This window comes from Lissotriton vulgaris, chromosome 5 (genome assembly GCF_964263255.1).
Source record: "Lissotriton vulgaris chromosome 5, aLisVul1.2, whole genome shotgun sequence".
Lineage (NCBI taxonomy): Eukaryota > Metazoa > Chordata > Amphibia > Caudata > Salamandridae > Lissotriton > Lissotriton vulgaris.
In genome coordinates, this window is record NC_141693.1 from 518,968,375 (window position 1) to 518,990,936 (window position 22,562).

The 22,562-nt window shown below is 47.9% G+C and overlaps 1 protein-coding gene across 4 annotated transcripts in view; it reads right to left on the reverse strand.

The window, feature by feature from the left end:
- PTEN (phosphatase and tensin homolog) overlaps positions 1 to 22,562 on the reverse strand; it is a 283,802-nt gene that overhangs the window by 63,469 nt on the left and 197,771 nt on the right. For 2 of the 4 annotated variants that reach the window (XM_086921953.1, XM_086921952.1), the window contains exon 6: positions 10,288 to 10,429. In XM_086921953.1, the coding sequence (XP_086778079.1) occupies positions 10,288 to 10,429 (142 nt within the window). The remainder of the gene's footprint in view (positions 1 to 10,287; positions 10,430 to 22,562) is intronic. The other 2 variants (XM_086921955.1, XM_086921954.1) reach the window with 1 other exon arrangement.

The following is a 22,562-nucleotide window of genomic DNA, read 5'->3' on the forward strand; positions in this document are numbered from 1 at the left end:
TACGAAATCGGACCAGAATGCCTCAACACAAGACTGTCCTTCTACACCCCCTCACGCCAGCTACGATCATCCAACCAAGCCCTGGCCACTGTACCTCGCATCAACAAAACCACCATGGGAGGTAGATCCTTTTCCTACCTGGCAGCTAAAACCTGGAACTCACTTCCCACTCACCTTCGCCTTACCCAGAACCACCCAGCATTCAGAAAGCAACTTAAAACGTGGTTATTTGACCAGTAACTCCCCACCCCTCTTCAAGCGCCTTGAGACCCTCTGGGTATGTAGCGCGCTATATAAATTCTATGACTTGACTTGACTTGTAGGAATGCATAAGGCTCAGTTCATAGAGACCACTGTAATCAAAGGAGTCAGTTGATGGAATGCTCTGTGCATTTATCAGAAATTGAGCCTCCGTTTGCCCCTACATGTTCTCCTCAGTGTTGCACACCGCATGATAACTAACTTGTGACTGAGGAGATGGGAACAAGGCTAATTCACGATAACCAATTGCACAAACAGTTCTATAGATGAATAGGAGTACAAGATGACCAAGACAGGCCACCTGACCAAATGGTCACTTAGGAACAACCAAACCGCTGTACATGGCCAAAAAGGAACAGGTCCAACAAATCAAATGTACCGACTCGCTCCTGTGAGCAGGGGCTGTTGCACAAGATGCAGATATAGATTTGGTTCATAGTCAGTCAGCCAACATCAAATAGCGATATAACCACTACCAGGATAGAAAGTTGGAGACTATCTGGAGACGGCTTTATCAATGTGCCATACAAGTTAAGGTTTGATGTGGACACTGACTGCAAAAAATAAATTCTCTGAACATATTGAGTAAATGGGGACCAGTGTTCATGTCTAAGCGTCACAGACACAAAACCAAGGGGCTCTGTTACTCCTGGAAGCCTGATACTTCAAGCCAACATACCATAGCCATCATGAGATCTTCATTTGTAGTCAAAGCTTGAATATGTCAGAAAAGAAAGCAGAGTCTCAGAAGACATAAATAAATCCATAAAAGAAAAAAGGCAAAATAAAGTCCTTTTTCCACGTCTTCTCCTTTACTTAAATGAAACACTAATATAACAATAAATGTGAAGAGACAGTTAACCGAAAAGCCTCATTCCATCAGCCACATGCAACTTCCTCAATAAAATTTGAGAATGGAAACTAATACCTTTCCTTCAGGCAAGGCATGCTGGTTGGCACTGGAGAAGGTTGGCCAATTCTACATACTTTCCTCAGTGATGGAGTCAGAAGCAAAGAGATTTGATACTTAAATTAAGCCTCTGAATAAATACCAGAGTCTGATACTACAATTACCAAATCTCTGAAAGGCAGAGGGTTTGACCCTAATTACATTGCAACTCGATAAAGCATGAAATGATTGAAGAGAACTGCAAATAACTTGGCCATTATAGTGGCATTCACACCTGGCCAAATTGTCATCAAGTGACACCACAAAGCTCTTTATTATCAAATTGGAGGTGTATAATCTACTAACAGGAGTGCCCAAAACCAACCTGCTTTCAACAGTATAATGGGATTCAGTTCGAACCGACAGTGAAGCATAATTCTTTGCCCCTCCCAGTGTAGCTAATGACACCTGTCACCTGAGGTGATTTCATCCAGTCTGATCCCTTTTCATATTTCATATGCAGGCAGGCCGCTCCTCACACTGCTGCACGGCTCTGCCTGCATTGCTTTTGCCTAATCTTGTATTTTTCCCTTAGTCCTAACTTGCTTTCTTGCCCAGACTTGCTTTTATTCCCCTGTGCCTGTACTTGCTTTCTTGCCCACTTGGTTTTATTTCTCTGTGGCTGTACTTGTTTTCTTGCCTAAACTTGTTTTTCCTTCCTGTGCCCAGTTCTCCTGCGGCCCCTGCCTGTTTTTCCCGCCGCTGTGCCCCTCCCTCACCTGCAATCCCATTCGCCGCCTGCTCCCGCCTCCCAGCTGCTCTTCCCTCCCACATCCCCTCATATGGAGGCCGCGCAGCCTAAGGCAAGCCCGTCTGCGCCAGTCCACGCCTGGACCGCTCCCAGCGCCAGGACCCCGTGAACGCCACGACGCCAGACAGCGCTACGATGCCAGAACCCTCCGCGCACTAAACACCGGACGATCACACACCTGCTTCCTAGCCGCCCCATAGCGCACTCACGGAGCTTTCACCTGCCGGAACTGCAGCTTCACAAGCATCCGCCCCACCATGCTGCCGACCAGGAAAGAACACAACCACCTCAGTTGCATCCTTCTCAACACCCGCTCCGCCCGCAAACACGTCGTTAAACTCTGGGACCTACTCAACTGAACCTCCCCAGACGTCGCCTTCCTGATGGAGACCTGGCTGAACCCCACCTCGGCACCAGACATAGTCATAGCAGTCCCGGAAGGCTACAAGATCACCCGCAGGGACCGCACCAGTGGAGCAGGAGGAGGAATCGCCATCGTCCACAGGAACACTCTCAGAGTCTCGACCAACACCGATAACACCCTCAGCACAGCCGAACACCTGCACTTCCAGATTCACACCGACCCCAACACCACCTTCAGAGGAACCATCATCTACTTATCCCCCGGACCCCGACCACAGTTCAGCAACTCCATCGCCGACTTCGTGAGAACACACTCCCTCGCCTCCAAGGACTACATCCTCCTCGGGGACCTGAACTTCCACCTCTAGAACAACACCAACTCCACCACCCTGATCGACAACCTAGCCAACATTGGACTCAGACAACTCGTCACAACACCCACCCACTCCGCCGGTCACACGCTTGACCCCATCTTCTCCGCAAGCTCCCACGTCTCCTTCAACCACACAACCGAACTCCACTGGACCGACCATTGCTATATCCACTTCACCTTCATGAAACCCACCATGCACCACCGCACCCAACAGATGCCTCACCGCTGCTGGAGGAATGTCACCGAAGACCAGCTAACCACCACCCCCGCCCAGAGCCCACCCGCCGACCCAGACACCGCCGCCCGCAAACTCAGACATTGGATCAATGACTGCATTAACACCCTCGCCCCGATCAAGAAACCCTCCAACAGTCACACCAACAAGAAAGCCAGCTGGTTCACTGAAGACCTCCAGGCCTCCAAGCAAACCTCCCGAAAGCTGGATAAGATCTGGCTCTGTGAACGAACACCGGACAGCCACGCAGCCCACAAGATTGACACCTGCAGACACCATCACCTCAACAGATCCACCAAAAGAGGCTCCTTCAAAAACCTCCTAGACAACAATGCACACAACAGCAAAGAGCTCTTCAACATTGTGAAGGAACTCTCCAGCCCCAGCTCCAAAACCGACGACATCCCACCCTCGCGAGACCTGTGCGACTCGCTGGCCACCTTCTTCCACCGCAAGATCGCAGACATCCACGACAGCTTCAATACCACAACTGTCCCAACAACTACTGAGACCTCTGCCCCCACAACCACCATCCGCACCAACCGCCTGCTTTCCTGGACCAACATCAACGACGACAACACCATCAAGATCATGAACACCATCCACTTGTTGTGTGTCATCTCTATTGGGTTTGAGTGAGAACTAGGTCTGTCTCGCCCACTGTGGAGCGATGAGTATTAAGGTCACCTGCGACTGTCTGCATTTGCTAATTACTAATGCTAACAATGGGATGCGAGATAAGTGTAATCAAATCTCCATGACCAGTCTATAGCCATTGCATTCTCCACTGAGTGTCAATGTAGATGTCTGGGCGCGAAGGAAAGTCATTTTGCATTTACTGGCATTGCGAAAAAAAAATCTATTTCTAGCGTACCCAATCTCCTGAACACCTTTTAGATTACTGTCAGATTCAGTTCCCACTCGTGAGGTGGTAGTTTTTCTTTTCATCTTGTCGGTCTCTACATTGTATTTTCCTGGTAGACATAGTGTTGTGATGTTTATTTGTCTCTGAATAGCCCATCTCCAGATCTCTTCTGCTAGCCAAGAAACAGCAAAGGATTTTGTTCCTTCTTGCTTTTTGAGGTAGAACAGTCGTGTTGTCTGCTTGAATTTGTATGGACTTCCCCACAGCTGCTCAGGACGGGCTTTTAACACTGTATTTAGCTACAGAAGTTTGTGTTGTACTGATTCTTATGGTCTCGAGGTCCCTCTGATTTTCAGCTCCCCATCCCATATGAGAGTAGTCTGTAGTGATGGTCAGCGTGGGAGTTAGCGATATGAACGGTCTTCCTGTTACATTAGTCGTTACACCACACCATTTCCTCCTGCTCTTTGTGTGACAACCACTGGTTCTTCTCAACTTCCTGTAGCTTGTGGCCACTAGCTTTGGACCCATTCCTTCTGATATTGGTGAGTTTGTGTTATTGACAGGCATGCTCTCCTTTACTGGGCTGATTCTTGCTACCAGGAAGAGCTTCTCTTGTTCTGGTGTGGGGTGATTTTCAGAACACCCCAGTCTATGTAGTGTCGTCAATACAGTTTTATACTGTCCCCGACCTTGGTTAGTGAGTTCGCCTTTAGCAGCCAGTCATCAAGGTCAGGGTAAGTGTATTCCTAGCCTTCTCAGGTGTACCGCAACTGCTGCTAAGCATTTCGTAAACAGTTTGGGGGCTGATTTTATTCCAAATGGCAGCACCCTGAAATGGTAGATTTTTCTGTGTATAACGAAGCACAAGAATAGTTGGAGCTTGTGGTTCATTGGGATGTGTAGACTTGCATCCTTTAGGCCTATGGTCGCCAAATGGTGTCCCTTCTGAAGAGGAATGAACTCTTGTAGCTTTGTAATTTTGAACTTTTGGGTCTTTATGAACTTGTTTGACAAACGGGGGTCTTGTATGGGGCGTGACGATCCATCTGATTTTGGTATCAGAAAGTATGTTGATTCGTTTCCCTAGTTGATCTCCTTTTTGGGTACTCCCTATATTGCCTTTTTCTGCAACAATTATTTCACCTCTTAACAGACAGGTGTTTTCTTCTCTTCTATGGGTCTTTTTCTTTGGTCCTCGCCCTGGTGGAATAGCTGTGTTGGATTATGCTGATTATCCACTTGTCTGAAGTTACCTTCCTTTACTCCTGGATGAAGGGTTCTATCTTCCCCCACCACAGGTGTCGGTATAGATGTGGTTTTATGTTTTTTAAGACACTTGATCAACTTTTCAGCCATTCTTCTCAGTGGCTTTACTCTGCCACTCACCCTCCCACCCAATAAAAGGGTGGTCTCTGTGGTGCTTGGTACGGTCACTACTGTGTCGGTGTCTGCACTTGGCTTGTACTTTGGAAGCTCTGGTGCGTATTAACACTGTGAAGGCCCCACTCTTACCAACCGTCTTCTAGATGGTGTACATCCTAGTCTTTGATGCCACCTTAACAGCAGAGCTCTCATAGATTTTGACGTATTATTATCTTTCTTAAGCCTCTGCAAGGTATTGTTGACTGCACTCCCAAAAAGGTGCTCCCAGTTGCAAGGGGTGTTAATGATATTGGCTTGGACTTCATTTAAGCCTTCTTAAGGCAATTCCTGTCATTATTAGTCTGCTCACCGTGTCTGTTGAGTCTAGTGCTGTTTTTAAACAGATGTTGGTGACACTTTCCCATCTTTTGCGAGGGATGTCGCTTTCCTTTGAAATGTATCAGATAGGTGTTTCATTAACTCTGCCATTTCTACCCAGGGTTGGTAACCATATCTGTTGCGCAGGGTAATAGAGTTAGCGATGCCCTTTGGGCTGCTCCCCTTTCAAACTTCCTCCCCATCCATATCCATTCTCTTGCTCCCCTTATCTGGAGGTGAACCAGAGGTAGTCTGCATGTTTGCCTTGTTTCTGGCAGTGGCTGAGACTATGAAATTTGCTGGCATGTTCTGCTCCAATGTATGCTAAGTCCTACCAGGAAGGTTTGTACTTATTTTCCGCCCTAGGTGTTACCGTCCTGCACACTGCAGGTTCCTCGAAGGCCTCTCTCTCTACCTGTCTCAGGACCATGGTCAAATATTGACTCTTACTCAGTGAAGTTAGCAGTTTTTCTAGTAAAAACATGTTTGAGGCTTCTCCTCCTCCAATTGGACACCATACTTGTCTGTAGCCCTCTTTATTAGTTGGTTGTACGTAGAAATATCATCATGAGGCGAAGGCCTCAACGGGTATGTGTTTATTCCCTCCTCCGGGAATCAGCATCGATGTCCTGACATTGTGTCTCAAGGAATTCTGAACCCTTCACTTTCTTGAAACAGTCCCTGTAACTCTGGGTCCTCTTCCTCTTAAAATATCTCAAGATCCTCTGCTCTAGGGGTCATTGGAGGTTCAAGCTCCCCAGAGTCTGTGTCCTCTTATAAGCCCTTCATCAATGTTTGAGGAAATTCTGAAATTTTGCTTAAAAATTATTTTTCTGGAGGTTCGTGGCATTTTGGCTTCAAGGCACCTTTTCTCTCATTCGATTGCGCACTCTTCGGCATAGAATGTGGGTGTCTATCGTTTTCGACGTCAAGGCCTCGGGTGTCGGTATTTAAGTTGGCCTTTTTTTTTGCCTTTTGCCAACTTCGGTTGCCCTTAGCCATAGGTGTCTTTTCAGAGGCCAATCCACCTGCTGTGTCTTTGGTGAAGGACCACAGACGACTCTTTAGACTTCTGCGTGCCTTCAGTTAGCTAAAACTTTCTTCCGAGGCAGCTTTTGAGGTTCTAGAGTCTGGTGTTCCGAGACTCGCCCACATTCCGCTGTTTTTAACCTTATCTTTGGGTTTTCAGCATTCCCGCTCAAAGTCTATGACTTTTTGACATCTTACCCTCTCCCCCCTTTGGTGATGGAGTTCTAGACCTCGCTCGACAACCCCAGGTCTCTCAGCGACAGTTTCCTTCTGATCCTATATGACGTAGTGTGCCTGCCTTTATTTCTCCCTAGCTCATAAAGTATTTGGTTTGAATTTCACATAAGCCTTGCAGTTGAGGATGCTGAGGTCTCTTGGTATGCAAAGGTTGTACACCTGATGATTATCCTTCTGGGACACTCTAGACAGAAGCAAAAATATGTGTTCTCCATATCAAATACCTAACTGGACTTTCAACAATCAGATCACGATCTCAACAGTATCCCTCCAGAACTTTGGCAGAGCCTTCCACGACCCTTCGGCCTACCTCTCTTCTTTCAACGATTGGAGAGACTTCAGCAATGCATTTGGAACCAAAGGCGGAAAAATACCTGAAGATGGCGACCACACATGGAGGTTTCCGACAAGGTTGGACTAGTCATCAAATGGTGGGACACATATGAAGCTCAACAATAACAAACAAATCAAAAAAAGGAGAGGAAAGGGAATAAGGGCTAATATCTAATACAATAGGAGAGTTCCAGACCCAACCACTAGATGGCGGAATAATGTGCAGCATATGAATCCAGAAAAAAATCCTGCTGCAAAACCTTATTGGACTCCTTGGTATATACAATTTAAACCCCACAAAGTTGACTGGTGTCGCAGACTAACCAGAAAATAGAATTTTGAAATGCTAACCAATGCGAAGCCCCTTTTTAGATCCCCTTGCTCTAGAAAGGAGAACTTACATCAAACTTGCTGGCACACTGTTAGACTGATGTTCAGGACTCTGGTAGAAACATTAATATGGTACAAAGACCTGAGCAGTTCCTGTTTGCGCGCACTTCTTGCTGAAATTGAACACAAACTCTTAGACGTGATATAAAGTATATCAAAATGACTTTTCTTTCTCATTAAGACACTGGCTCTAGTTCATAACAACCAAAGACCACCTGTCTCAGCACATCCTAATTCTATTGGTATGGAAATGTGACATTTTTACGGGTGGGGGCAATTTTGTTTTAAATGGCCACCATTTTTACCATATATTTAGAGGGCGGGGGAGATGGAGGTGAAGGGGCTCCAGTTCACTGTATTTAAGAACGGAGGGAGGATTTTCCCACAACCTGTGGGAGCTGCAATAACCAGAAAACAAGAAATAGCCTCATTCTCCAGAGATATGGGGAGAGCCTCAGTGAACACAATTTTAAGTTCATGAATAAGAACAAAGAAATCCCTCTGCAAAGGATGAATGTCACTGATACAAAGATAATATTTCTGTGTTCACATGTAGTTCAGCTAACCTACTTTTTGCAAGGAATGGCAGGCTCACCCCTAAGTTGAAGGGGCAGCCCAGTATCTGGAACAGTCCAGAAAGAGACACTGATTAGGTAGAGGCATGACCAGTGCCTGGAGCAGCGCCACTGATGGCACTAGTGTCCGAAGCAGTGATCAGACTTTAACAGTCGCAGAAGGTGCAGATGAAGTGGCCTGTTGGAGCAGTAAACTCTGAAGGCACTAAAGTCTGCCTTGAAGTGTAGTCTTGGGCATACTTGGACTCTTATGCCCATGTGATACAGGCCCACACCCCTCATTGAACTACATCAGTCTATGCAAAGTATGTCCTTTACTGAACAAGAGTGAGACTTGATTGCTGAAATCTACATACAGAAAGGAGCAGGAAGGGCATTTACAGGCTAAGTCAAGCACACAACAAGTGTTTGCCAGTGGGAAGGACTCCCTCGAATCCCCAATTCAGCACCATTGCGACAGAGCAGGGAGATGCTCTGCTCTCCCAGTCCCAAAAAGTGTCTATTAAGTCAGGAAACTACCTCCAGATACAAAAGTTAGGTGCCAACATGCTAAGAGGGAGCAAAAGGTTTTATCACATGCTGTAACGGATGACCTAGTCGTGGCCTCTTGACATACCTCTAAGAAATGTTGTACAGAGATTTTTATTTTTGATAAGTGATTTTGTATCATTAGATAAGTAATTAAGCTTGGGAAGACATTGCTAATCCGAGCCGAATTTCTCTGGACAACATTTTTAAAAATGGCAGATGAGTTGCATTGATGATGTAATATTTCAGGAACCATGAGACGCAGACTTACCTTTGGTGTCAAAACCTAGGTTTTGGGAGTCAAGTAGTCTTAAAGCAATAGAAAATAAATCATAGCAAACCTTCCACCATTTTCCAAAATGGTGGCTCGAGAATGTGCTTTAGACTTCATATTGGTAATTAATTTTGATATTGCTTTTATTTCAGGTTTCCGGTTTACTCAAATTTGTAAACATGAGCGAAGCAGGTGGTAGCAGAGAATCTTTACCTCCTGACAGAGTGCTGATAACTACAAAATCTGATGATTCCAAATATACCGCAGTGTCCTATGCGGGCTATGTTTCTTAAGTCGGGCTGCGGGCTAACCTCGGCGCGGGGTAGTGGTACCTCCGTGCGCCTAGGGCCCGGGGGAGCCTTAATCTTTCCTCTGTTCCGACTGCAATTGCCGATCAATTTAGGCCTAGTCTTGGAACACGCTGGAGCCACTGTGTGATTCTAGCATGATCCTCCGGACAAACAATGCGTTATTTTTGTGCACTTTTTCTTGTGTACATTCTAACATTTTGTATAATATTTCATGCTTTAAATGTGTTTGAATTTTAAATGACCTGATAATTAATTTTTCGAATAAAACAGCTATTAAATAGCACCAGATGCATTGTACAGTTGTCTATGCATTTATGATAGATTTGGTCTGTTGATTAAAATATCAGTACTGGCATTTCTCTTTGTTATTAAATTTGAGTAGGCTCAGCCATACTGATTAGAGCCTCACCCTGTTTTGTTATTGGTACTGCTCTAGTAAAACAGGCTACCACTGAAACAAAGCACACGTAAAAGGGAAGAAAGGGAAGCAAACATAACCTGAGAGCGCACCACCAACAATAGCGAAATCTGAACTTGAACTCATTGCATTTTCTCATAAGGCAAGGAGTGGATTTAGGAGCGCAGCTCACCTTATTAGGCATAAACTCGACTTTACAACTATGCGCCTTCATCCGACTGGATAAACTGTCCAGCAACTGGAGGACTCCATCTCACTTAAATTAATCACTATGGATGAACTACAATATACATTAAGTAGAGTTAGATTACCATGTTCGCACTACTGTTCATTATGCCTTGTTCAAACTTAATGTGTAGAGAACGTGTCAGTAGTGAACAGGCGTGTTTCATTATGGCAATACTAACGGAATATTTTCCTCTAGAGGTGCAAACACCACTGCAAGCAAAACCAAACAATCCAGGAAAAGAGACTGAGGCACAACACAACTGAATAAGCGAGGGTCAAATTCATATACTGAAGACATATCACGTTTAAGCAGGAAAATGGAAGACCAGACAAGTCAGTAGGTAGTTCTCTGTTGCCAACGTTTTTTGGTATACTTATTTAGTAAGGAAGATCAGACACATCAATAGTAAAGGAAAGCACTTACTACTTGTTCCGCCACTGAACATTGGAATTGTTTCAAACACAATCTTGTGAAAAAGTAGTGCCACTGGTCTGTAATCCAGATGTTTCTGTAATAGATAGCTATAGTAAAAAACATAACGTCTTTGACTAGGGATGGTCACTCCCTAAAGAGAGAAGAAAGGAACAGCACAGGTCAACATTTTAAGACAATTCCACTGACATTCGTAAACACTGATCAGACACATAGTTTTATTGTCAGATCTAATTTGCTAATAACATTTAAGTCCCACATAAGGAATTAAGATGCAGCTTACACTGAATAAAGTTATTACTTGACTTAAAGAACAAGTTACTTACCTTTGGTAACGATATATCTGTAAGAAACATTAGTTAGTGTTAGATTCCTTACCTTAGAATATCCCCAGGCGTCAGTCTGGATCCGGAAACTTTTGCGTAGCAGTACCCCTGCGCGTCGGTAGGCGTCGTCTGCAGGCGTCCCCTGCGGCTACGCGTCCGTCGTCGGCGTCGTGATGACGTCGCTGGAGTATATAGACGCCGCCTCCGCGCGCTGACGTCAGTTCTTTGTACACAGCTTTTCCGCGTTAGAAAACGCAGAGCCATGAGAGAACCAACACTGGTGCCATACGAAACTAGGGCCCTGAAAGGGATGTCCTTAACCCTAGGTATCAGTTCGCAGAACGGGGAGGATGGGTGGGTTCGGTAAGGAATCTAACACTAACTAATGTTTCTTACAGATATATCGTTACCGAAGGTAAGTAACTTGTTCATCTGAAAGAAACACGTTAGTGTTAGATTCCTTACCTTAGAATAGATACCCCAGCAATACCAACCCCGGTGGTGGGTCTGCGAACCAATACATTCCTACACCAGAAAGTCCTGGAGGACAGAACGGCCAAAGAAGCCATCCCTCCGGACTTGACTGTCCAGGCAGTAGTGCCTCGCAAAGGTATGCAGCGAGGCCCACGTAGCCGCCTGGCAAATGTCCTGCAAAGGGACTCCCCGGCCCAGGGCAGTAGTAGCCGCCGTGGCCCGAGTGGAATGGGCCCTCAGCCCAACAGGAGGCTCCTTCCGAGCCAAAGAGTAGCACGCTTTGATGCACAGAACGACCCACCGAGAGATGGTTCGTTTACACACCGCCCGTCCCTTCTTCGCACCCACGTAGCCAACAAACAGTTGGTCATCCACCCGGAACTGGCGTGTGCGATCCATATAAAATGAAAGCGCACGTTTTGGGTCCAGACGATGGAGCCGCTCTTCATCCTTTGAAGGATGCGGAGGCGGGAAGAAAGAGGGGAGGGTGATGGACTGCCCGATGTGAAAAGCAGAAACTACTTTGGGCAGGAAAGAAGGCCTAGTCCTTAGAACCACCTTGTCAGGATGAATGGACAGGAAAGGAGGTTGGACAGAAAGAGCCTGGAGCTCACTCACTCTCCTGGCAGAGGTGATGGCAACCAGGAAAGCCGTCTTCAAAGTCAGGAGACGAAGAGGACAAGAATGAAGGGGCTCAAAGGGAGCACACATCAGAAAAGTAAGAACCAGGTTCAAGTCCCACTGAGGCATCACAAACGGAACAGGTGGATACATGTGTGTGATGCCCTTCAAGAATCTCGTTACAATCGGGGACTTGAACAAAGAAGGCTGATCAGGAAGCCTCAGAAAGGCTGAAAGGGCAGAAAGGTAGCCCTTGATAGTGCCCAGAGCAGAGCCCTGCTGGGCAAGAGAAAGAAGAAACAGAAGAACCTCGGAAAGAGGGGCAGAAAGAGGATCCACAGCCTTTGCTGTGCACCATGCCACAAATCTGTTCCACCGACAGGCGTATACCGACTTAGTGGAGGGACGCCTGGCTGCCAGAATTACGTCACAGACTTCAGGAGGCAAGTCAAATGGCCTCAACTGCCGCCGCTCAATCTCCAAGCATGGAGGTGGAGACTGGACAGGTTCGGGTGGAGGACCGTCCCCTGCTGCTGCGACAGAAGGTCCTTCTGAAGGGGCAGGCGGATCGGGGGACCGACTGACATGCTGAGTAGCTCGGGATACCAGTACCTTCGAGCCCAGTCCGGAGCCACAAGGATAACTTGGGCCCGGTCGCGCCTGATCTTCTTCAGCACTCTGGGCAGAAGTGGTATAGGCGGAAAGGCGTATAACAGACCGCAACTCCACTCGCGCCGAAAGGCGTCGCCGTGCGAGTGCCGTCTTGGAAACTCCAACGCGCAGAACTGATGACATTGCGCGTTCTCTTCTGTGGCGAATAGATCTAACCAAGGCTCTCCCCATTGCAGAAAGATGCCTTGCGCCAAGTCCGAGTTCAGACGCCATTCGTGATCCATCGAGCACCGACGGCTGAGTTCGTCCGCCCTGGCGTTCAGAGAACCTGCCAGGTGTTGAACCGTCAAAGTCACGCCCTGACGTTCCAGCCACTGCCAGAGGCGCAGAGCCTCCTGGCAAAGGGTCCACGACCCCACTCCGCCCTGTTTGTTGCAGTACCACATGGCGGTGGTGTTGTCGGTGAACACCTCCACGTTGACAAAGGGGAGGAATGCCTTCAGTGCTAGACGAATCGCCCGCAGCTCCAACAGGTTGATATGGAGCCGGGACTCCGCCGGAGACCAGATGCCTCTGATCTCTGCCTCTCCCAAGTGGCCCCCCCAGCCCTGGAGGGACGCGTCCGTCACAACAACGTGCTCCGGTTGGGGAAGGGAGAGGGATCTGCCTCTGACCCAATCGCGGTCCGTAAGCCACCACTACAGTTGTCTCGCAGTGCCCTCCGAGATCAAGACGTGGTCGGACAAGTTGCCCTGATGCTGGGCCCACTGAAACTTCAGGTCCCACTGCAGAGCCCGCATCCGCCACCGGGCGTGATGCACCAGAAGGATGCAGGAAGCCATCAGTCCCAGCAGCCGCAGCGTCAACCTGACCGAAACCCGGGATAGCGGCTGAAAGATGGGAATCAAAGCCTGTATATCCCGGACCCGCCGTTCCGGAGGATAAACCCGAAACTGCGCCGAGTCCAGAACCGCTCCGATGAAAAGGAGCTTTTGAGAGGGACACAGGTGTGATTTCGGCACATTGATGGAGAACCCCAGGTCGTGCAAGAGGTCTGCCGTCATCTGAAGGTGGCGGACGACTGTCTGGGGCGAGCCCGCCTTCAACAACCAGTCGTCTAGGTAGGGGAAGACTGAAACCCCTAATCTGCGCAGATGGGCTGCGACCTCCGCCATCACCTTTGTGAACACCCGTGGGGCGCTGGTAAGGCCGAAGGGGAGCAAAATAAACTGAAAGTGCTCCTGGCCTACCGTGAACCGCAGGTAACGCCGGTGGGCCGGCAGGACGGGGATGTGAAAATACGCATCCTGCAAGTCCAACGCTACCATCCAGTCTTGTGGGTCTAGAGCAGCCAAGACCTGAGCTAACGTCAACATCTTGAACTTCTCCTTCCGGAGGAAGCCGTTGACGTTCCTTAGATCCAAGATAGGACGTAGGCCCCCCTTGTCCTTCTTGGGTACCAGAAAGTAGTGGGAATTGCAACCACGTCCTACTTCTGGCCCAGGAACGCGCTCGATGGCCCCCTTGGCCAAGAGGGCCGTAACTTCCTCCTGCAGAAGTGTCAAGTGGTCCCCCGACACACTGTGGTTCTGCGGTGGCATGGCTGGAGGAGCAGTCTCGAAGGGGAGGGAGTAGCCCCTTCGGACGAGTTGCAGCACCCACCTGTCCGATGTAATTGTGCGCCAGTGAGCGTGGTGATGGCGAACCCTGCCACCCACTGGCGTCACATGGGGCCGAAAGCACGGACTAGGAGGATTTGGAGGCAGATGCTGCGGGGGAAGGTGTGGCCTGACCCCGCCGTTGACCCCGACCGCCTCCACAGCGGTTTCCACGGCCGCCACCGCGTTGAAAAGATTGTTGCGGTGCGTGGCTGGCAGCACGTGTGGGGACACCCCTTCCTTGGCCACGAAAGGGGCGAAACGAACCCGTTTGCTGGCGCTGGGTCGAAAGACCCAAGGACTTGGCCGTGACCCTGGAGTCCTTGAAGCGTTCCAGCGCGTGGTCCGCCTTGTCACCAAGGAGGCGACAGCCATTGAACGGCATGTCCATCAAGGTATTTTGGACGTCTGCCGAAAAGTTGGCGGATCTCAGCCAGGCGTGGCGACGAATCGCCACCGTCGTTGACATAGCTCTGCCCAGCGAGTCGGTCGTATCAAGACCACACCGTATGGAATATTTAGCTGAGTCTCGGCCCTCAGCCACAGCCTTGCCGAGCTTCGCCCGCACCTCCATGGGGCATTCTGGCAGCACTTCCGCGACCGTGTCCCACACAGAGTGGGTGTAGCGGCCCAAGAGGCATGCGGTGTTGCAAGACCGCAGTCCCAGACTCAGGGACGAGAAGACCTTTTTACCATACTGGTCATACCTCTTGGATTCCCGATCGGGCGGGGCCGACGGGAATGCGGTCTGGGAGGTAGAGGCCTGGATCACCAGACTCTCGGGGGTGGGATGGGCGGACAGGAATTTGGGGTCGTCCGGACAAGGACGGTGGCACCTGGCCACGTTCCGATCAAAAGGCGAACCTGAAGCGGGCCTGGACCACGTGCCCAACAGAACGTCTGACAAGGCTTCGTTAAACGGCAGCAGAGGCTCCTGTGGGCATGACTGCGGTTTGAAGACCTCAGTGAGTATGTTAGGCCTCACGGCCGCGACGGGGAGCTCAAGGTGTAAGGCCTTGGCAGCCCTCATCAGCACCACTGAATATGCAGCACCCTCCACCGACTCCACGGAAGGAGGAGAGACAAAACCAGGGTTAGGAGAGTCATCCAGACCACTGGCATCCCCCAAATCACCTGTCCAGTCCGGGTCATACTGGCACTCACGTGACAGAGGGTCCTCAGACCCCTCCCAACCTTTCCCGTACTCTTCATCATCTCCATACTCGGAGTCAACGATGTAGACCGGCTCCTCGGGGTTCACAGGCCCCATCGGCGTCGAGCCCGGCGTCGAGCGACGCCGGTCCGACTCCGCGTCCAGGTTCGGGGGAGGAATGGGGACGGCGCCGCCCGGAGCCGGACCCCCGGCGCCGGCCGAAGCCGGCACAGGAGAACCGGCGCCGCGCGGGGGCGGCGTCGGGGGTAACCCAGATGGAATCGGCGCCGAACCAGCCGGTAGGCCAGCCGGCGTCGACCCCGAAGGCCCTTGCGGCGCCGGGGTCGGAGCCGTCGGCGGCACCGGGGCCGAAGCACCCGATGGCGTCGAGCCAGGGACACCCGACCCGTCAGGGCCCCCGGACGGGAGCACTGGGTCCGAAGGCGCCGTAGGCCCCGTCGGAGAACTGAGCGCCCTCATGGCCATGAGGAACGCCTCAACCTCCTCAGGCGTCGCACCGTGCCCAGGGACCGGAGGGTATGGGGCAGGCCGCGCCGGCGACTCTCGCGGAGCCGCGGAGTTGGGTTTACCCGAACCCCCCGGCCGCATCGCGCGAGCGTCGGTGGGGGAGTCGGGAGTACTATGACGACGCCCCGACTTCTTGTGTTTCTTACCTGATGAGCCCGACGAATGGTGACGACTTCCGGAGCGCTCGGCGCGGCTCCGCGACCGCTCCCTCGAACGCTCCCTGGACCTCCGGCCGGACCGAGACCGCTCCCGACGCGGGGCCGACACCCGGAGCTCAAGCAGCTTGCGGGACCGCTCCCGTCTAGCCTTGTTAGTGAGAGCCCGGCAGTCGACGCAGGCGTCCACGTCGTGGTCGGGGCCCAGGCACCGGAGACAGAGTCGGTGATGGTCCGTGACCGACATCGTGCGGTCACACCCGTCACAATTCTTGAAACCGGGCATCCTACCAGGCACCAAAAAGAGATAGAAGCTATAACAAAGTTGGTCAAAAGACCGGAGTACTGCTCTTCGGATCTGCGCTTGCTGGCGCGGAAAAAAGAAGAACTGACGTCAGCGCGCGGAGGCGGCGTCTATATACTCCAGCGACGTCATCACGGCGCACGACGCCGACGACGGACGCGGAGCCGCAGGGGACGCCTGCAGACGACGCCTACCGACGCGCAGGGGTACTGCTACGCAAAAGTTTCCGGATCCAGACGGACGCCTGGGGATATTCTAAGGTAAGGAATCTAACACTAACGTGTTTCTTTCAGATTTCACCTTTGTTAGAAAAGTTCAACTTGTATATAATCACTGAAACAAGCAGAAGACAAACTAGTCTTACAAAACTGGCAAAGGCAATTAAAAGGTAGCAGTACAGGAGGTGCGACCATGGGTTGAGTAATCATCCAAAGGACAATACTGGTGCTTCAAAATACATTTTTAAAACAATGACATTTTATTAATAAAATGTACACCACAAACTAAACTAGTTATGAGCTTTAGGAAAATAGGTTAACCAATTAAAATGTTATGTAACAACAACAAATTCCCGATGTAGAATTTTAATGCAATTAATTTAGTTCTCAAAATGAATCTGCACATTAGTTAAATTATAACCTACTAAAAAAACAGCATGAGTCACAATGTAAGTACGTTTTCATTCTGCCGCCTTGACCTCCTCCAAAGAACAGTCTGTTTCGCTTCCACTAACAGAATAAAGGTGGAGGCATCTTGTAGCAGGGATAGATTATGGCCTTCCCGGCATCTGATTCATGGTCCAAGGACTTAGTCAAAACAGGTGCACGGAGACACCTATATTAATAGCTCTACCTCGAGTACTGAAGAGGTCCCAAGACATCTGGTGTTTGGTCCAGGGCTTTCGTGAATAGGTAGATCATGAACGTGGAGGCTTTATTAGCACAGTGGTGAATGTGTTAAACTCATGCCATATTTGCAGCCAGTACTTTGACATGATGGTACTGGCATTAGCCGGTCTCAGAGGGACATCACTAGATAGTAATGTGCTTTTGGAGCATGTTTAGCCTCTATTTCCATGTGAGGGTGGGTTGCTTTACCATTCATGGAACCATCATCCACACCAGACTGACTTGTTGAGGAGTCCAAGTGTCAAAGATCTAGCTGCCTTGGAAGCCCAGTCAGTATAGGTTATGATTGAAGTCACAAATGTGGGTAACTCAAATCTCCAATTTGAGGACTTGCAGTTCAATAGCCACACAAATTGGGAGATGATGTTGCTGCACGAGGACATACTAACGCTCTGGCACGGCGCAATGCCTAAAAGAAGATAGCTTTCTTAACTTCTGTAATAAATGTAATAGCACTGTAGAAAGTGGTCAGGTACCTATTGCAGGGATCGCTGGTACCGAGTCTCCACATCAGTGTCCATTTCTCCCCAAGCAAAGCATCTTGTACAGATCTGGAGGTCTCATCCATCTCTACAGGCCCATCTGGAGAGGTCAGGATTGAAACTGGCAACTGGATGAGAACTGGTTCAGACAGAGAGACTCGTGCACTAGGGCTGGTGAAAGCTGCAGTGGAGACAGCATATGCTGCATCTGCACTGGAGGATGAGTAATCAGGGTACTCACTAACCATCAGTTATGCACTGAGTGCAACAAGCAGAAGTCCAAGCTGAGGATAAAGTGCAGCACATAGGAAAAAAATGGGATTCATGTCTGAGGGGAGCTAAAGGGGTATGGGCTTTTCCTGGTCCGGTCCAGTAAAACAGTGCAGTGTGACCTCGCTCCCATGGCTTCTACTCAGTCATAGTAATGGGTGGGTGGAAGATATTTCTAAGATATTTCACGGTATCCTGTTCTGCACAAGGTGTTTGTTGTGCAGGGAGTTCTCTATCAAAGGGCTTTTTTTTCTTACCTACTTTTCTTTGTAAGATGCTCCTCTGCCTCTCCCCCCTGTTTTTGACTAGTGTGCCACGATGAGCAGTAAACCATTGGGGGAAGATGGTGGGCTGCAACTCCGATGTTTTGGGGGGCTCAGCAGCCCACCTCCCTCTTGTGCTGCCTCTTATTTATGCACCACTTTTTTTCTTTACAAACTGTGCATCAACTCTCCATGCAAAGAAGCAAGATAATCTTTGGTTGAAGAGCCCCCTGCTGTCAGAAGCCTCATGCAGTTTATACATTGAAATGTTTGTCTGGATGAAACATTTTCAGTGGAAGCGAGTAGAAACAGGTCTTAAGGCCAAGTCATTCCATCTTTCCCAGAATTTATCACAAAATTTGTACAGGACCAGCGCGGGAGACTTCGAAAAAGAAGAGTGGGTCCTAGCAGGAATAGGTTGTTTTGGAGGTTGAGTGAGAATGCCTTGAAACCCTTTCAGGAGAAAGCACTCAGTACGATTCCCATTGGTGCGTGACCCACCTCCTGAAACTTATTACTCCTAGAATGAAATGTCGGCTGGGGAATCAGTTTATCCCCTATTCTGCATTCAAGTCAGGACACTGTCCTGATGGAAGCACATGGCAGAGATGTGCACCTAATGACTGTTCCCAAGCTGCAGTTGCACAAGTCAGATTTTGCAAAAGGTCAGTTCCCTGCTGGAGCAACGTGACAAAAGCTTTGAAAGGGAAAACATGTACTGAGAAAGAAGAAATAAGGATCAAGAAGTTTTAGGCTAGAAAAGCTCTGAATGAAAAGCTTTAGAAGCAAATCAGGTCCTGCCACTAGACAGAATAACCACAAGTTGGGAATAGAAAAGAGTGTTTAAATCCAACATGTCAGATGCAAAGTTGCTGAAATTAAGAGATCCATAGAAATACTCAACTTTGCAGTCGAATGGGTTGCTGAATTTATGGTGCAACCCATCTCTAAGTAAACAAAAAAAGACAACTTAAATAGTGATCGGAACTGATGTGGAGGGCTTTTCAAGTGAAGATTGCTCAGTAAGGGAGTGTTTTAAATGATAGGTGAAACTAGTTGACAAATCAAAAGTATTCAGTCTTTGGGCCATCACATTAAAGCAACGCTTCGCAACTCAGTCATTACTGGCTTATATACAACTATCCAAGCATCACACGTACTTCCAAAGATGTTGAAGATATGGGGTGTTGGCCATGTATTAGTTATCACATTGTGCTGCTCAATATGGATTGAAGAGCAGTGACTGCATATATCCCAGAATGTGCATTGCTGGCTTTGAATAACGGTAGTCTAAATTCTCAAGGTGATGAGTCTCTAAAAGGAATTCATCCAGAGGATATATGGGGTTGCGCAGACAGGTTACTGCCAGGATTGCTTTTTCTGGAGGATCACTCAAACATGAGGCAGAGTTCAGTATCTTTCTCAACGACTTGCTTTCAACTACAGCTGATTTGCGCTTTCCAAACAAGCATGTTTGAGGAGATGACAAACTTCGATTTTATGCAATCTCGACACAACCTTCTGTATGTTTTAGATATTAAAGATTGCACATTTAGGACACTTCACTTGCGTTATCTAAATTCTTTGAGATGGAACCTGTTCATTGTAGGACACCTATAAAGTTCTCAAGAAGGTGAAAGCCTAGTCTGCTCGTAAACAGGAGTGAAGCAATCAAGTAATAAAGGTCGATTCCCTGAAAATGATGTGACCTAAAGACTCCTGAATCTTGTTGTCATTGCCAACAACTCACTACAAATTTCCCAAAAAGTACCAATGAGGATCAAAGGAATTTTAGGATAAGCTAATAAAAAGGGCATTTATAGAATTGAAACAACCTATGTAAACTATTTAAGGAACTAGTATGAAGGAAGAAAATATAAATATCTATTCAACTGACTTCCAGCTTCCTTCCCTGTTGCTACAGAAGTAAAGATGTTATCAGGCAATGAATTTCTAAGAATGTTAAAGATAGACTATGTTAAAGCTAGACAACCAGGAACAAATGCATTAAAACATTTTATTGCATACTGCAACAGTACATGCATCATGTCATCACACTGCAGGATGTCAGCCATTCCTCTGTTTTCACCTTACCCTACTTCTTTCATGTCTACCCAGAGCTTAGGGATGCAGTGAAAAGTGAGAGGAAACACCATCTCACACAAGTTTCAAGACCTGCAGCGGAATTGATGGAATGGCAGGTGGTGATCCACCAACTCCCACATGTTCATTGGTTCTACACTGACTCGAAGTTAGCTGTAGGGACTATGATTTACCTTCAGAGTAAAAAAATTCGGAAAGCATCTGTAGAGCCCTATGCCTGCTTGCAGACAGACACGTGAGTAAATAAGCTTATGAAAGGGTTTCTGGATAGCAGGCGATTAATAAAATACAACAGATAGGTGGTAAAAAGTCAGCTATTCATTTTATGAATTTATAGTGGTGTGGAGAGGGAGTGGGGAAGGGCTTTTAGGACTGGGAGTGGGGTTGGACAGTGTGTAAGTCACCTTTGTTTGTGCTTTTTTCCTTCACTTTTTTCTGCATCTAAATGAGGTCCACAGAGAAGAACTAGATTAAGGCAGAAATGTCAGCATGCACAAGAACAAAAGAAACATTTAGTATTTCAATACAGTGGAACCTGGAATCAACAGAGTCTCGGAAGGGGACGACACAGAGGAAAGATGTAGTATCCACCAGAAATAGTGTAATCGAAGGTCAGAGCCAGGATACTCTTCTGGATTAGTTGTGTGCAATATAAATACACACAGCAGAACATAACTTGTTCTTCTGGTGCAAAATTCTTCCTACAGGTTCCTCACCTTATAAACTAATCCCAGAGAATTACCCATTGGCGATGCCAATCAAACTAAGAAATCTCACAGAAGCAGCCGGGCACAGTAGCATAGCCATAGCATTAGCAGACAAGCAATAGCTTTTGAAGCATGAGTAAACGAAGCCCAGGGTATTGAAAATGTCCGCCACCAGAACAACCCCGGACAAAGATATCGGAACTGTTATGGCCCTAGCTAAAGGTGCCTCAATATCTTCAGCAGATTTCTTCTTCACCAGTTGAAGAAATCAAGGTATTGGTTGAGGTGAGGAAGCCTCAGTCAAAAAACCACAATCCTAGTCAGAGCAAACCACAAAAGACACTATATGAACTTGGGATTCACACTCTGGCTGCTTGGCACACAACAGGCCTTATTCAGAGTCAAATTGTGAAGTATTTATGCAGCATACAGACAGTAATAAAACAAAAACACAATAAAAGAAAAATCACAAACCCTTAAAAGAAAAAAAGATAATTTCAATAAATAGAATAAGAGCATAACGATAAAATCCAGTCAGTAAAACCAAAGCTTTGTATGAAGATGTGCGCCTAAAGAACAAGTTATTTACCTCCGGCAAAGATATATCTGTAAGAGACATAGGTTAGTAATAGATTCCTTACCTTAGGAATTACCCCCAGGCGTCGACTGGATCCAGAGAATTTTTTTTAACACCCCCTGCGCGCCGGTAGGTGGTGTTGGCTGATTCCATGTCCATCATCGGCATCGCTGGGATGACGTTGTGGTGCTTATTTAGACGTTGCACACCTGCGCGCCAACGTCAGTTCTGACATGATTTTCCGCACAAGAATCGCAGAGCCATGAAAGACACTGATCACTTGTGTGCTGTAAGGGAGTCCATATCCTTAGAAGTCAGTTCGCAGAGCGGGGATGATGGGTGGGGCGGTAATGAATCTATAACTAACCTATGTCTCTTAGTGATACATAGTTACCGAACGAAAGTAACTTGTTCATCTGAAAGAGACAGTTAGTTATAGATTCCTTAAGTGAGAATAGACAACCCAGCAATAACAACCCCGGAAGAGGGTCTGCAAACCAAGTTCACACCAGAAAGTCCTGGAGGACAGACCGGGTAAAATAGCCGTCCCACCGGACTAGGCTGTTTAGGCAGTAATGTCTGGTAAACATGTGCATAGATGCCCATTTTGCTGCCTTAGGGAGGTCAGGGAGCAGAACTACACATTCCAATGCAGCAGTTGCTACTGTAGAGCTTGTGGAATGAGCATGCAGCCCCACTGGAAATAAAAAAAACATTTAACCATCTTTTGAACGGTGGTATGAGCCCGGACTATAGAGTAGGAAGGAAAAGGTTACTTAACCTGTTATCCTCTGTTAGTAAAATTTAGTGCTGTAGATTTACATGCTCTGCATACTTCTGCCATCTAGAGCTGGGCTTGGATATGTACAACTTGTTTTTCTTCAAAGTCGTCTTGAGTTACAAGGTGTTGTGACTTCCATTACTGGTATTGTGGATGATCATCAGCTCCATGGTTAGATTGTATTTCCCCAACGTGGGTGAGGATAGAGATGGAATGGAAATGGATAAAATATGAGCATGCAAAAGTGTGCATGAGAGGTAAGGAACGTAGAAGAAATGTATACACATCTAAAATATATGGCATATATGCACACATCTGCAACAGACAAAGGCTTCTGGGGAAGA